This window comes from Elaeis guineensis, chromosome 15, assembly GCF_000442705.2.
Source record: "Elaeis guineensis isolate ETL-2024a chromosome 15, EG11, whole genome shotgun sequence".
Lineage (NCBI taxonomy): Eukaryota > Viridiplantae > Streptophyta > Magnoliopsida > Arecales > Arecaceae > Elaeis > Elaeis guineensis.
This window is the reverse complement of record NC_026007.2, coordinates 72,196,144-72,212,387: the sequence shown is the minus strand read 5'-3', so window position 1 is coordinate 72,212,387 and position 16,244 is coordinate 72,196,144. Positions and strand designations below refer to the sequence as shown.

Genomic DNA, 16,244 nt, shown 5'->3' with positions numbered 1-16,244 from the left:
AGATGGTTAATACGGTGAGCAAGGTAGACAATGAGAAGGAAGAAGGTTTTATAGGTTCTTTACTCTTCCTCGTATATGCTCTTATATTATCATGGCACATCATAAAGAAATTTCAGTCTAGAATAAAACATATGACTATTTTCTGTAAAATCACAAAAATGCCCGTTCCTATGGAAAGTTAAAATTAGAGCGGCCGTCCTTCTCCAAATGCCCAACATTATTTATTCACAGCCTTTGATGCAATATTGTTTACTCACCGGTCACCTCCCGGTGACCACATGCACGCTATTTAAACCCTTTTACGCAGCGGGATGTGGGCGCTTCGCTCTCCTGCTTCTTTTCCCTCTCCTTTATTTTTGGAATCTCTTTCTCGAGGGAGGAGAGGACATGATGAGGGAGGAGGAGGTGGAGCGGCTTCGAGGGGTGGTTCGGGACTGCGTGAGCAAGCACCTGTACTCGTCGGCAATCTTCTTCGCGGACAAGGTAGCGGCGGCCACCGGCGACCCCGCCGACATCTACATGCAGGCCCAGGCCTTCTTCCTTGGCCGCCATTATCACCGCGCCCTCCACGTCCTTAAGTCCCCCCCACGTCCTCCTCCAGGACCTCCGCTTCCGCTACCTCGCCGCCAAGTGCCTGGTACCCCCTCACCCGTTCTCTCGCTCCCGCTCCCTTTTATTCGCTTTCCGTACCGGAATCTTGATTCCGGATGTCATTTGTTTCTGGGCATTTTTTCGAATACGTGGCTTGCATGTGAACTTGATCACACTACGTGTTGTCTAATTGGCTGAAGGGCACCATTCTTGGTAACCGCGTTGTTCTATGGATGTATGGGCACCAAAACTAACATACGACTATTCGTGAAATTAAATAATCATTCGAACTCTTTTTATTGGGAAGTTTACCAAAATTTTAACTGATTTTCGTTCATAACAATCTGAAGATAATTTGACAAAGTGATATCTCCGGTTTTGAAAAATCCATGAATGTGTTATGAACCTCTTCTCCGAACGAAACATTTATACATTTTCTGCCATGTTTCGTTCCTTATGAAGCAAAAAAAGGTAAAAGTATGATAGATATTCTGATTCTTGAAAATCTAACATTGTCTTTACTTTGTTATTAGGTGGAAGTCTTAGTTTTTACTATCTTGTTACTTGATTTGGTCATATCCTGGAGTAAATTTTACCGAAGCATTATAATATCATGATATAATGTATTGTGTATTGGAATGTATGAAGCTTGTAGGCTGATGTTTTTCCTTCCTTTTCCCAAATTTTTTGTTCGATTAGGAGGAATTGAAGGAATGGCATCAATGCTTATGGATGCTTGGAGATGCTATCGTCGATGAACATGGGAATGTTCATGCCCAAACAGATAATAGCACAAGGTACTTGGATAAAGATGGTGAAGATCATGAAATCAATGTAAGACATTACTTTATTCTCCAGCCTATAATACAAAGCATATTTAATTTATGACTAATGGGATTTCTCATTAGTATGTGGGACAAAAATAGTTGATCCAAGTTTTGTGGATGTATTTGTGTAATTTGAGCCATCCTTGACTACATAATGCTGATGCGGTTTTGCAAAAACCAGTTTCTTCAAACTTATATTTCCTTCTTTCTTATATTTTTCATTTTTTGATTACGCAATTTTGGTGAAAAGATTTATTGTTTGATGGAAAGTATAACCCTGAATCAGATTAAGCAAACTCTCGAGCACATGCATTTTAATAATGTATATGGGTGAAAAAGCATCCACCAAGTATTTCTTTGTCATTTGCATCTGTAGAATGCTCATGCTGCTCTGTATTCTATCCTGTTATCTCTTTCCATTTTTATGAAACCAGTTCTCCTCATACCTTCATGGTTTGTTTGTTTTAAATTGCATCAATTTCAGTTATGCTCGATTGTTTTATTTTTTCCATCCAAGTGAAAACTATTTTCACTTTGAGGTTCCTCATTTGTCTCAGCAGATTACAGCAGCATTTGTTTTTTACGTGGCAAGGCATATGAAGCTTTGGAGAATCGTGCCCAAGCCCGACTATGGTAAGTAGCAGTAGTAGTAGTAGTAGTTGTTGTTCTTGTTATTCTTACTTTGAGCTGCTGTGTTTTCTTGATTGTCAGTGTCTTGATCTCTTTCAATGGCGCAGCATCTTTCTTTCACATTTAAAATGCATGATTCTTGTGGTATTTCATGGCTAATCAAGCTTTTCATTTACATTTGCATTACATGTAACTGGACACAATAGACTGAGAGTGACAGCAGTAAAAATATTGCGGATTTCAATGTAGGACCAGGTTAGCTAAGTCATTGACAGTTACCTGACCAACAGTATGGTGTTTGATTCTCAGCCATGTTGGTTTTAGCCTTCACATCTATTTGACCAAAATCTTGGAATGAATACTCCCAGTTTAATATTAACATATTAGCTATGCTTAGAGAATGGCAAGTACACGGAAATTTATGGTCCCTAAAGGCAAGAATATATGTATAACAAAGTTATCTTGTATTGCTTTTAAAAGACTCTTAGGACTGCACCATCAATTTTTAGATAGACTTGGGAGATAATTCCTGAAAATCATTAAATTAAAAAAAAATGGTACATAAATGTTTATTTCTCATAGCATATATAGTACAAAAGGATGAAGTTACAAATAAGCAGGAAACATAGTGGAGTCTCTACATTGATTTTTTTTTTTTTGTAAAATATCTGGTTCTCTAGCCTTATCTCATTAATAATCTACACCCCACTAAAGGCCTGTTCTTGTTCTGTTTGTTTGACATGCAGCATATCTTCATTGTTCTCTGACTGCTTTTCTGTAGGTAAAATACCAACCAATACTCCTGTTGATAGGCTCAAATGGTGACCAAAAGGAGTAACTGACCATAGCTGAATTCCTAGTTGTTTCATGGCTTTTTTGTGGAATGTCATCCACAGTACCTAGAACTCATGATTAACATATCTTGGGTGTCTTATTGTAGAAACAGGGTCTGGGTTGACGCCCCTATTCCAAATTATTCTAAATTTGGTGCAGACCATGCGTGGCTGAAAAAGGATATCCTGTTGGAGTAGAAATTGATAGCTTTAGCGCATTTTGGATTACGACAGAATGATGGCATACAAACATGTAAACATATTTTATCAATGGTTTTCCTCATTTTGGTATTATTATTGTGCTATCTTTGCTTATCTATTATTTACATTGTCATCCTTGTTTACATTTCTAGGTAACTTCTGGTAGTTGTTTAAATGCTGAAAAATGGATTAATGTTCTTCAATGATTAATTGGCATGTTCAAATGTGCGGCTTGCTTTATCTGATTTACATTCAGTGCTTTAGTTATTACATTAATTGTTTGATGCAATGCCATACAATTTTGGGAAATATCATCATTGTCTCCACCTCTCCAGGCTGCTAATTTTAGTTTTATCATGAGTTTTTGACATTTCATTTCGCACAAATATGCTTATCTAGTTTGCTTTATTGATGGTTCTCAGGTACAAAGCGGCCGTTAAGGCAGATCCCCTATGCTATGAGGTATGCTGAGATGTTGGCTTTTGTGGAAGTATATTTTTAATCAGCATCTATTGAACAGGAAGGCTGAAGGTGATAGACCAAAGATACCGTCTCTCAGTCTGGAGACAGAAGAAGATGAAAGCATGATTCACTGGCCAAAATAATTTCCATAGAACCAACATGCTAAATACCTAGTAGTTTTTTTTAGCATTAGTTATTCTCCAACATGATTATAGATGGGTAGGTGTGCTGTGATCCTATTAGTTCTAGTTATCTTAAGCAAGTTTTGAGAAGCAAAAATCCAACATTTGAGAATTTGCCAACAGCTTAGGTCCTTTACTATGGGGCTGTTTGTCTGCCCATAATTCAATTGAATGCATCAGATACAGGCTGCACTTTAAATATTACAATTGTAGTTGTAGTTGCAAAAAACTGTCTATTTGGTTGTTTGTAAACAAAAACTGCAAATACAGTTGCATCTATTGGGTTGTATGATGTTGAAGAAGTATTCCGAAAACCACGGTACTATACCGATACCTTCGATACAATATGGTATAGTTGGTATAGGTTGATAAGGGTTGGTATGACAGACCTTGCACTCAACTTTACTCCAAAATTCTTACTCTCTTTGTTTATCTGCATGTAGTCCATAGTGCACATAATTATACAATAGTGACTTTTTTTAATGTATTTAATTATCACAATTAACTGGCCAAGGTCAGTCTGAGCTGCCATATCTACTTTGAGATAAGCTGATTTGCTTGTTTTGGAAACCTGTATCTAGGGACCTTGAAATGTTTATATGATTGTTTCTTTCTAAAGAAAGCTGTCTTCTTTCACCACATCTGGCTTATGTCCTTTTATTGTGTCTCTCAGGCTTTGGAATGTTTGGTCGACAATTACATGCTGACTTGTGAGGAAGGTAATATGAGAAAACTGACCATGCTTGTAGCATATTTGAGCTTTATGATTATATGAATTAATAATGACTTATAAATTATTTTGACAGAATTATTATTGTTATCTCTGTTTGGATGTTGCATCATATAACTTGTAGTGCTCTGGAACTACATTTGGATATTTATAATATGTCCAAAATGTTTAATTTTTAGCTAACCAGTCTAAAGGGTGTATGGATGTGATTTGACACTTTGCTTGCATGTTTACAGACAGACCATGTCCAGCACTCCAGATTTCCTCTAAATACACGGGTTTAAAGAAAAATGGATTTATTGTGATTAAATTGTTCAAATTTGGACCAAGTTTCATGACCTAATTGATGTTTAGTTATTATCCATAGTATATATCTTACACTGGTTATGTTCAAAGTGTGGTGTTTAATTTGTTTTGTGCATCTCTAAATATTTATCTTTATTGCTTAATAATAGCACTACTATGGCATTATACATTAATCTAGCATTGTCACTTATGTGGAAATTATCTAGCATTGTCACTTATGTGGAAATTAAGTGTGATTATGCTAAGATGCATCAAAATACCTTAGATTGCTACCTTGCAGTGTTTAATTGAAATTTATCATGTTTTACTTTTAGTGCATTCTGGTTGAAATGACAAGAAGAAAATGTACTTAAATATCTTCTGCCATTGTACTAAAACATGCATCTGAACCTTGCCATTGATTTGTCTAGTTTAACAAAATGTATCCAGAAGGGCGGCCTAGTGCATGAGGTCTCCGTCATTACAGGTATGAGTAGGGGTGGCAAAATATGACCCGACCTACCCATCCGACTTGTGTTCGACCCGCCTTAGGCAGGTTTGGATTTGGGCTAAACAGGTTCAGATCGTAAATAGGTCAATCCATTTAACCTGTTTAATATTTGGATCGAATTTAGGTTTTAGGAGTCTAACTTATTTAACCCGTTTAATATTTGAGTTGGGTCAGATTAGATTAAATGGACATGTTTAAACAGGCTAGGTTGATGGTCGAATTCTAATTGCCGATTCCCATCACAAATTCATGATAAAAATTTAAAATCACCCACTTGTCATGTTCCTTATCTTGATTCCCACAATCCCACCCACCCAATACGGCAATACCCATAACCTATTGTGATGATTAGGATTTTTTCACTTTTCCTTCCTCTCCTTTTGCTTGTGCTGCATTCACCCCTCTCCGGTAATTCAGCCCCTCTCCCTGACTATCCTCTTTTCCACCTCGGCTGTCGTTGGCGACGATATGGCTACGAGGCTGTGGGCTATCTCTTGCACCACTGCATCCTCATCCTCCTCATGGGCCATCTCCTTCGACTCCAAGGCCTCCTCCTTCGCTTCCCTCCCTGCCTTTCGTGACCCCCTTCGAGAGACCCCCACATTCAACCCTTCATCGAGATATGCGCTGCCACCAACAAGTTCCTTGCCTATCGCCTCGCCTTCGCCTCTTCCTCCTAGTGATGCTCCATTTGCAACAAGGATGCCATTGTCTTTCTCCTCGGCCCTGTTGCTGTCCCTTCCGTCAAAATTTGGAAAGCTGTTGTCTACTGCCTCTGCCTCGTTCTAGCATCCCCGGCCAGCTCTAGCCCATCTTGTACTTGCTTTGACGGTTCGACTTCATCAAGCAACACCGGATCACCTATTGAAGGAGTTTTTAGAAGCGACAAGAGAGGAGACAAACATATTAGTTAAATAGGTCGGATTGGGTCGGGTTGGCTTAACAGATTAGCTAAGGATTGTTGACTTGGCATTGGATCTTGTGCTAGCTGGCTAGTGGTATAAGTTGGTACATCTCCATATCGGATTGTACTGAGCCTGAGCTAACACAGAAATGGGGGTTGAACTGGAGAGAAAAAGAGAGAGGAGGGAGGGAGGAAAAGGGAGGCCAGCGAAGATGTTGGTGGTGGCCACCAGAGGGCACGAAGGCCGTTGAGGCCTTCCGGACTCATCAGTAATTGTAAGAGAAACTGAGAGTGAAGAGAGATAGAGAGGGGGGAAGAGAAGGAAGAGGAAGGAGGGAAGGCAGCTGAGAGGCCATCGGATGGCCTAAAAACTCTTCGTAGTGGTTGCAGAGTTTTTGACCATCCGAATAGCCATGACCACCACCTGACGGCCACAACAACCACCTGGTGGCCTTTCGGCGGCCTCTCTGCTACCTTCCCTCCTACCTCTTCCCTCTCTTCCCCCTTTTCTCTCTCTCTCTTCTCGCATCTCGTAGAGGACCACGAGTCTAGAGTCTTCGCGGCCTCGTCAGGCCATCGCCGGCCACCTCCGACTTTTCCCTCCCTTCCCTTCCCTCCTCTCTCTCTCTTCCTTTCTTTCCTTCTCCCTCGCTCCGTCTTCACTGGTGTTCCAAATCGAACATCTAAACCACATCGGTTACTTGCTGGTATGGTTCGTCACGCTCTGAACCATCCAGTTCGAACCGATTTGGCGAACCCTGAGATTATCCATTTGTTAAATAGGTTAAACAGGTCGGATTGAGTTATCTGTTTATTAAATATGGCAGATTCGGATTGTAGTATTTAATAAATAGGTCGGGTTCAGATTTAATATTTTCTTAACCAAACTTACCTAACTCGATTGCCACCCTTAGGTATGGGGAGGATTAGATATATGTAGCCTTATCTTGCATGTGGAGAGGGTATTTTCTATTTTGAACCCATGATTGCCAGGTCGCAGTGGAGCAACCTTACCGTCATATCAAGGCTTACCTACTCTAGTTTAAAAAAATGTATACTAAAAATAAAACACTGCAAGAAGTAGATTAATAATATAATTTTAAATTTGACAATTTTTTTCACTGCTCCATGAGAAACTTGATATATTATGATATTATCACAATTAACCTTACTTATATGAAATCTTTTTGTTTTATAGTTACTTCTCTTGACATTTTAAAAAAGATGTAGGAGTAATTATTTTGATTTTCTCAACTCCAATCTTGCATGGACAAAAAATGCTTGAGTTGGAGGATGACATGAGTTGTTTGGCTACACCTTACCTGGCAAGCTAAAAGGGTTTCTGTTAGCTAGTGTGGCTAAGATGTATTTTATGAATAACCACATGTATGTGTCTAGTGCATTATGATTTACAAGAAAAATCTCTAGAAGGATAGCATTTTATTAATATCTTTACATCTTGTAAATAGTACCTGTACCCTCATTTTCGGTTTTCACTTTCTCTAATTAATATAGCTTTGAGTGAGAATTTGAAGAGTTAGGCCCATATTAGGTGGTAGCTTGCCCAGACCTTTTGTCCTAAACAAGCAATGGGATCTCTAGCAATACTAGTTAAAATGCATCATGGGAAAATATGTTCAATATTGTCTTTATGGTTGTATTTTTTTCTTATATGTTAATTAATAGTTGCTGGTTTTATTATACTTAAAATTTGCAGCTGTGTAAATCTGGAATTTTAAAGCCTATTATCCTGAACATGGTGGGTGTTTCAGAATCGAGACTGTTGTCATCTCTGCAATTTGGGAAAGATGATAGGTGGCTATCAACATTTTATTCATGCTTGATAAAGAAGGTAATGTACTGTGTTCTGTCTGTGAATATAGTATTTGATAATGAAAAGAATGATGACTAGATTTCATAGTCCATAAAACTTGATGCTTATTATTCTTCACATATGAGTTTCTTACTTTTTATTATTTTTTTAAAGCATGACAAAGAACAGGTTGTAGAAGAAAAGTTCAGGGAGCTTGACAGAGAAACTTCTGCTGTTGCTTCTTCAGATTCATCTTTTGGTCACACATTAAGAAACAATGCTGACTTAGTGGCTTGCAAAGCTGAATACTACCATCAATGTGGAGAGTATCACAAATGTTTTGAACTCACTTCTGCGTAAGTTGGTCAATAATTTTTGACCATTGTGACTAACTTACTGATTTGAGGTTCTTCAAATTCGTTCCAATCTGCATCTATTTCAGGTTACTAGGAAGAGACCCTTTCCATTCCAAATGCATCTTAATTCATTTGGCAGCTGCTGTGGAACTTGGCCACTCAAATGATATCTATCTGATGGCATGCAATTTTGTCAAGGATTATCCTCAAGAGTATGTGTTTGCCTGCTTTATAGTTTCATTGTTCTTGTTCACCTGTTGCCTTGTTCCATATTTTGCCCAGAATCCAGTGGGTTACTCAATAAAGTCTTCTGATGTGTTAAGACTAGTAACTACATGATAAGACAGCCTGATAGATACTACCAATTCATATATTTCATTTATTTGTAAATTAAATCAATCTACTGCAGGTTTCCAATTCCTGGGCAGAGATTGAGATACATAGATTTGCCACTTGCTCCTGTGAATAACCTAGATGTACCTATGTAGGACATGCATCAAAACGAAGAATGATCTTACCTACACACATACACCATCAGCTGTGCATCATTATTGCTTGTGCAGGTTGGTGGGAAATGTGGCAAGAGGGATGAAGAATCTAGCAAAAGATTGAATCTTAAATGATATTTGGAGTGACATGTGCTCTATCATTTGCTGGTTGATGGAAATGAGTGGCTTCTTGTGTTTGGAGTGGGATCCATTGTTATATATTTTTGCTTTCATTTTGGGTCTTCCTCACACATCATTGCAGTTAGGGGTGAAAGTAGACTGGATATTATCTGTCCGGATCCTTTTTATATCCAAAACTATCAAGATATGGATGGAAATTTAAGCATCTGACTATATTCGTATATCCATATTCGTATCCATATTTGTCAAAGAAAAATGGCTATCTTAATATCAATAGACAACCACCCGAACTGTATCTGATTATCCGTTCCACTGGTAACCATTTTATATAGAACCATGAACTTTTAAGGAAAATATGTAACTATATTAATATGCTTTTAACTTGATTTATCATCCACTTATTTATATCTTTGATTATATGGTCATAAAGTTTAATTATCTGATGTATATCCATATTCATATCCATACTTCTAGAATTTTTTCATCCGACTCATATTCCTCAAATAAAACAAATATAGATATGGATATATTGATATCCAATCCATATCTGATCCGATTTCAGCCCTACATTTCAGTAATAATAGGTTGGGAAAATCTTTCTTTATTCTCCATCTTGCATTCTCTGATTTTTCTATGGCATTTTCACATTTCAGCAAATGGAAAGATGTTGCAATCTACAGGTAATCCATAAACTGAAGAGAGTGATGTTCGTCTAGCTTTCACATTTGATTTTCTATGAATAGCCTTTTCAGAGGATTGCCTCTTAGTGTTGTAGGTTCAACTGAAGGAATTGCAGTGTTTCCTTCAAGTTTGATGAAAACAAATTAGCGTACACGAGTGAAGCCTTTCAAGTATACAGTGATGTTCTAAAATATATCATTAACAACTAGTTCAGCTGAAAATAAAATGCCTAAATATGGATGAAATTGTCGCATGTATATTTATAAATTTTGTTCTTTCACAATGACATTGTCTGACTTGAGATGCACATTTTCTTGACATCATAACTCACCATTGTTTTCTAGAGCTCTATCTTGGTTTGCTGTGGGATGCTACTACTATTGCATCAAGAAATATGACCAAGCACGAAGGTATTTTTGGTAAGTACTGCATGCTTCTTAGGATGATTTTTTTTTTTAAAAGAAATCCATAAAATTTGTTTACTTTTTCTCCATTGCATTTTTTTTCAAAAGGCAACTATTTTGTCATTTGTGTGTTTACATTTTTTCATTTGTCCTTCCCTTCTTCCATTTTTTCTTTTGAAAGTGATTGTGAAATGCCAGTTGTGTCTAATTATCTCCATCAGTTCCATGCAGTTGTCTTGCATATTGTGTTCTGTGAAAAACATTGCTTGTGTTTTTTCAGGTGCTTGTATAACTTGAATTAATCGCAACTCTAGAGACTGGTGAAGAACTCTGATAAAAAGCTGACCCTGTTTGGTAAGGAAAGAAATGGAAAAAAAAAAAAAAACTTGTATCATGATGCTGCCATCTACCAAAAACAGTCCATTCTGCTTCATGCTTATTTGTTTTGCAAAAGGTTTCATGTGAGATTAGTCAAAAGGCTAAGGAAGGATGTTGGTCGATGAAATGATAGCCAACATCAGTTAGGCATGTGATTGTCTAAAAGCAGTAAAGTGTTGATTAGTGCTTTTATATCTCATCATCCAAGCAAGTTATCAAAATAGTATCCCGCTCCGAAGCATTTTGAGCAGATTTTTATGACCGTTTGACAGCTTGACATCATCTCTCTGAGAGTTGTTGCTGTAATTTTGGACAGAATAAACTCAAAGTTTCACACCTTGGACCTTTTGTCCTCTAATTAACAAGCATGAAACATTGAAACCTAAGTTTCTGAACAAAAAAACTGTCTACCTGTTAAGTTCATCTAGTTGTCAATGTACCTAAAAATTAATTTTGCTAAGGCACTCTTGGAGATAACTGCTAATGCTGCATATGTTAAGGAATACTAGAAACTTGCCTGGTAAAGACTCACTCCTAGAATCTAAATGCAAGACCTCAGCGAATTTCTGAAATTGGGTATATAATATAGTAAATTGCTGATATCTTTAGTTAGAGCACTAAATAGAAATACAAGAAGATCATCTCCAAATAGACATCCACATGGAAAGCATAGTACTTATCATCTTCTTTAGAAACAACAGGAGCATGCCTACAAATATCAAACTACATAAAGGCCAATAGAAGCAATCTCTAGGAAAAGAAAAGTGTTCACAGTTTGTTAGTTTGCACATATAAAGATAAGGTACAAAACTAATGACACCATCATGCTTGAGATATTTGACCCTTTGACCAAGCCTGCATCGCCATAGCTTAAGGGCTGTTGAAGACACACCTGCAGTTACACCAAAACATAGGTTGGATGAAAATTGATGTGTGAGAAGACAACACATACAAATATCACTTGCAGATACTAATTTGGAATCAGAGTTGATGTTTGATTTTGATGATGGTGCAAATATTGCTTGTTTGCCACAACAGCTGCTAGGTGATTTAATTCAAAGTTGGCTTGCTCATTTGTATGTTAATTATTTGGATGCCATGTGACTATTGATAATGTAATTATTCTATTGTAAAATTTAATTATGAAGCATTTGTTTCTTTATAATATTGTAAATATAATCTTCTAATATTTATTTTGATTTTTTTTGGTCTTATTGTTAGTCACTCAATATGATTTCTTATATGCTTTTTCCCCATATCTAATATTCACTTCAGCTTCTTGCCATTAAGCCAGCTACCTCATAATGCAGAACAAACTGAATGCTTGTTTGGATGTCATGGGGCTGAAACTTTTATCTTATTAATTATTCCTTCAATGGCATTTCATTGTGCAGCAAGTCTACAAGTTTAGATGGGACATTTGCTCCTGCTTGGATAGGTAGTGGTAATGCTCATACTGCACTACAAGAGACTGATCAAGCAATGTCTGCATTTCGCACTGCTGCTCGTTTGTTTCCTGGGTAAAATTCTTGCACATATAAGTTGTGATTTCTGCTTGCTAGTGTTTCATGTGAAGTGAAATCAAAATTTTCTATTTTCCTTTTTTTTTTTTTTTCTATACCAAGTTTGATCTGGTACAGTACAAGGATTGGTGATCCAACGATTTTTAGTAGGTCTCTCTGTTATTACCTTTTATATCTTGTCATTTGTTTAATACAGTACAGCCTAAATTCTCATGGTTGTTGCAGGTGAATCTTGTCTTTTAATTCTCCAAGGCATGCAACAGTTAGGTCATAGGCTGCATTTCAACTAACACATAATGGATTTAATGGCTTTGTTGCTTTTGATTGAGAGGAAAATCTTTTATAGGCATCCGTTATGTTTAGCAGGTAACTTCTTGATGTTCTGTAATTACAGGTGCCATTTGCCAGCATTATACATGGGGATGGAATACATGCACTCGCACAATTTCAAACTTGCAGAACAGGTATATGTAACTTTTTGTACTGGATGGTTTATCAGAAATTTTGTTGTTCTAGGATATTCATTGCTCAGTTACTTTTTTTATTACTCAGTTACTGTGATTATTTGGTATATTGGAGGAGGTGCCTGGTAAGAAGGGCTCCTATTTGCAAGACTTTCAGAAGGGAGAGAGAAGATCTCAATAAATATGGATAAAATGTTTTTGAGAGTAATAAACCTGGATAAAATGTTAGGATTTGAGAAAGCATATGTTGCAGGGAATTCAGCCCTCGACTTGAGCAAATGGTGAAAAGGATTGATAAAGCTGCTCCACATCGGTGGGTTATGGCTTGTTGTTGATGATTCTGTTGTTACCCTGCAAAATCTAATCTACATGAGAGAATTCTGTCTTTGAGTCTCTTTAAAAATGCTCCAGTAAATCATGGCTAACAATATATCAAATTGAGAGTAAACTATGTCCAAGGTAAATCAAAGAAATATATTGGCTGTGATTTCAATCTTCAGAAATTCAATTTGGGGTGTAATTCCTAAAATAAAGATGCGAAGAAAAAACTGCTAGAAATTTAGATCATGTTTTGTCCTATTTCACTATCAAAGGAGTGGTGAAGTTGAAGATGGGGACTAAAAGATATAAGTTATTGCATCATAATATGGTGAAGGTGGCAACCGAGTGTTGGGACCTAGGAGGCTTCCTTGTTATGTTTATTTCAGTTTGGATTAGCATCTTACAGAGATCACGTTGTTGTATACTTGTATGGTGTAACTCTGTAAGTTCTCTTTTTAATTTAACTTTTTCCTTCATGATGCGTGATGGATGACCCATATTCTCCATTTCTCAATTAGTTAAACACTCTTGTATTTCCCAAATGAGTCACCTTAAAACTGTTCAAGGGAACTTTAAATTCTATGTGAATTAATTTTTTTATTTATCAGATATGTGACCATGTAAATATTGAATTAGAAAGTGATACTATCTTTTTTCATTTTACTTAACAATAGAAACTACTTGTTGAAGTTTTCTATGTGCTTTTTCTTCAGGTTTTCCTGCAGGCAAAAGCAGTCTGCCCTTTTGATCCACTTGTTTACAATGAGCTTGGAGTTGTAGCCTATCACATGAAAGAGTAAGAAAATTTCCCATCATGCTTTTTTTTTTTTTTCTGAAAGAATTCATTGCATTGTGGTAATTGATTTATCATCTAGCTTATGAACATATTTATTTTAATATGACTTTTAGTTTAGGAGGTTTTTCAGAATTAGTGAGGTTGTGCTCTTGTTACCACTAAGAACTTTATTTTTATTGAGGATGCACACAATTTATAGCGATGTCTGATAAGCATCTCCCAGTGAGATATACAAACAGTCATGCATCTGTTTATGGACGTGCATGCATTACTTTTCTTATTCAGTCATATCGCTTGACTGTTTTCGATGGTCTGCAGCTAAAATACTTTTTATTAGTCCTTTTGAAGCCTTTTAGTCTAGATGTTCAAGCATAACATGCATCTGAAAGTTTGTCTCTTTCTTGTGTTTATAGGTATCAGAAAGCTGTTCAATGGTTTGAGCTGACATTGGACCATGTTGCATTTTCGTTAAGTGACTGTGGGAACCAACTTTGGTGAATCTTGCACATGCACAGAGGAAGCTAAAGTATGTCAACATATGACTCTGCAGGATATCGTGTCATACCTTTCATCAAACGTGCATCGAAGCTACAGCTTCAATTTTCTTTGATGGCTGATGTTCTAATTCTATTGCTTTAAGATTTTGCATAATTCTAGTAATGAAATTTCTGATCATCCTAGTTCATTATAGAAGTTTAGAACCATATAATATCCTAGGATAAAAATCACGGGCTTGTTATATGAAGTGTGCATTTGTGAGATTGTCATATGATAAAATCATTTACAATCAAAAAATTTGCTGAATAATACTTGATAAATCAATATAATATATTAAAGATGCTCTCTCTCTCTCTCTCTCTCTCTCTCTTTCTCTCTTCTTTAAAGATTCTGAATAATTGTTGTACACTTTAGGGATCCCGTACAACTTATTTTTTGCTCTTACATCATTAGTTGCTTAATTCTCCTCATGGAGGATGAATATGAAGATGCTGTGAGATTGATTGTAAAATTTGAAAAGGAAAGAGATTAATTTTATGGCAAAGACCTGATACTTGGATAAATAATTCTACAGGAGGTACCATAAGGCAATCTTCTATTATGAGAAGGCTCTGACTCTTTCAACTCGAAATTTGAGTGCATTTGCAGGTCTGGCATACACTTATCACCTGCAGGTATCTTCAAAGCTTCTTGTTTTATTTTACTTTGCCTTGTATTATATATATTTTTCCCCTTAGTGGTCATGAAAAAGAAGCTTTATGAAAGAGAACAGCGGTGGTTTATAAAGTTTCATCAGTTACTGCATTCTCATCTCTTGTGGCATGCTCGGACGTGTCATGGCATTGTGAATTGAATAACAAGGCTGTACTGAGACATCCGCTAATTAGAGAAGTTACAGGGGTGGAAAACTGGGGGCTACTGTGATTGCTGTACAGCCAACTTTATGCACCAGAGAACACGATGATCACAACCTATCAAAAGCTCCATCCTAAAACACCAGTAGTAGATTTTAGAATTTATCTGCAAAACAGGCCCTGGAATGTTGAACACTTAAATGAACAATTTCTTTTATCGAGAGATCTGTATTTGGTAGTTTACTCACAATTTTTTATTTTCTGTTTGCAGGATAACTTTGATGCTGCAATTACGTATTATCACAAGGTAAAGTAACATGAATACTTTCTGATCATAATTGTGATGTCACAGAAGTCAGTAAAAAAATAATCTTACATGGATATGACTGAGATTCATCTGTGAGGAAGTAGCATTTTGTAGACCGAGGGTATGCCTGTTGGGCCTGGACATGGAATAATTATTATTTTAGGGGGTATTTCCCTGCTATGATGCTCGTCAGGAGCATAATAATATTGATAAAGAAAGGATAATCACTTGGAATGCAGGGAGAAAGGAATGGCAAGGACAGTGGGGTAGGTGCATGGTGGTAGAGCTGAGGTTGGACTGTCCGACTGCACCATTGATTAACTGTATTAATGTTTAAGTAGATAAAGAGCACTCCATTGAAAACATTATCTACTTAACCAGAAGTGGTTGTATTGAGAGGTCCACATCTGTAATTTTGTATTTTCCCTTGCTCTCAGTGAGCTAGTCGGTGGCCGTAGGCTATATATCCCGCCCACATATAATATGTCATCAGAATATGTTAATGACTGATTTGGAATGTGATCTTTTTGTACTACAACGTGAATGCGTGTGCACCAAGGGAATGGCTTGTACTTTTCTGCATCCACTTCTGTATCATCTTATTAGGTCCTTACCCTGGTAGTTGCTGGATCTTTCTCCGTTTGTTGTGCTGTTTTTGGTTCCGTCTGCTTGAGCTTAAGTAATCACCAAAATCTCGCTATGTTTTCAGGCTCTATGGTTGAAACCAGATGACCAGTTTTGTACAGAAATGCTGACATTAGCCCTGGAGAATGAATGCCGAGGCACTAACTGGAGAAAGTGAAATGACTTATGGTATATGTTGCTGCATCAGCCAATGTATATAATGAGTAAAAACATTCTGTACAATTGGCAGCAATGATCCTGATATGGTTTATAGCTCTGATTGTTCTGTAAAATTATCTTGTTTTTTCCATTCCTCTCCAATATTTAAGTGAATTCTCAATTTTTCCAAGTTTTATGTCCTCTTGTTGAGCTATTTTACTTGATCGAGGATTTGAAATGGCATCTAATTTAGGTTCAATTTTCGCCATATTATTTTTAAT

The 16,244-nt window shown here is 36.8% G+C and overlaps 1 protein-coding gene across 1 annotated transcript; it reads left to right on the top strand.

Moving 5' to 3' along the window:
- The first annotated feature begins 331 nt into the window (after positions 1–331).
- LOC105058667 (anaphase-promoting complex subunit 6) lies at positions 332–16,219 on the top strand. The gene is given in 19 exon segments (XM_073249621.1): positions 332–588; positions 590–637; positions 1,291–1,425; positions 1,976–1,985; positions 1,988–2,051; positions 3,505–3,544; positions 4,400–4,445; positions 7,929–8,008; positions 8,144–8,325; positions 8,412–8,537; positions 9,980–10,054; positions 11,812–11,937; positions 12,335–12,404; positions 13,439–13,521; positions 13,935–13,993; positions 13,996–14,047; positions 14,594–14,693; positions 15,145–15,180; positions 15,890–16,219. Coding segments are annotated over 19 exon segments (1,626 nt in total). The 5' UTR covers positions 332–387; the 3' UTR covers positions 15,983–16,219.
- Positions 16,220–16,244: the final 25 nt, after the last annotated feature.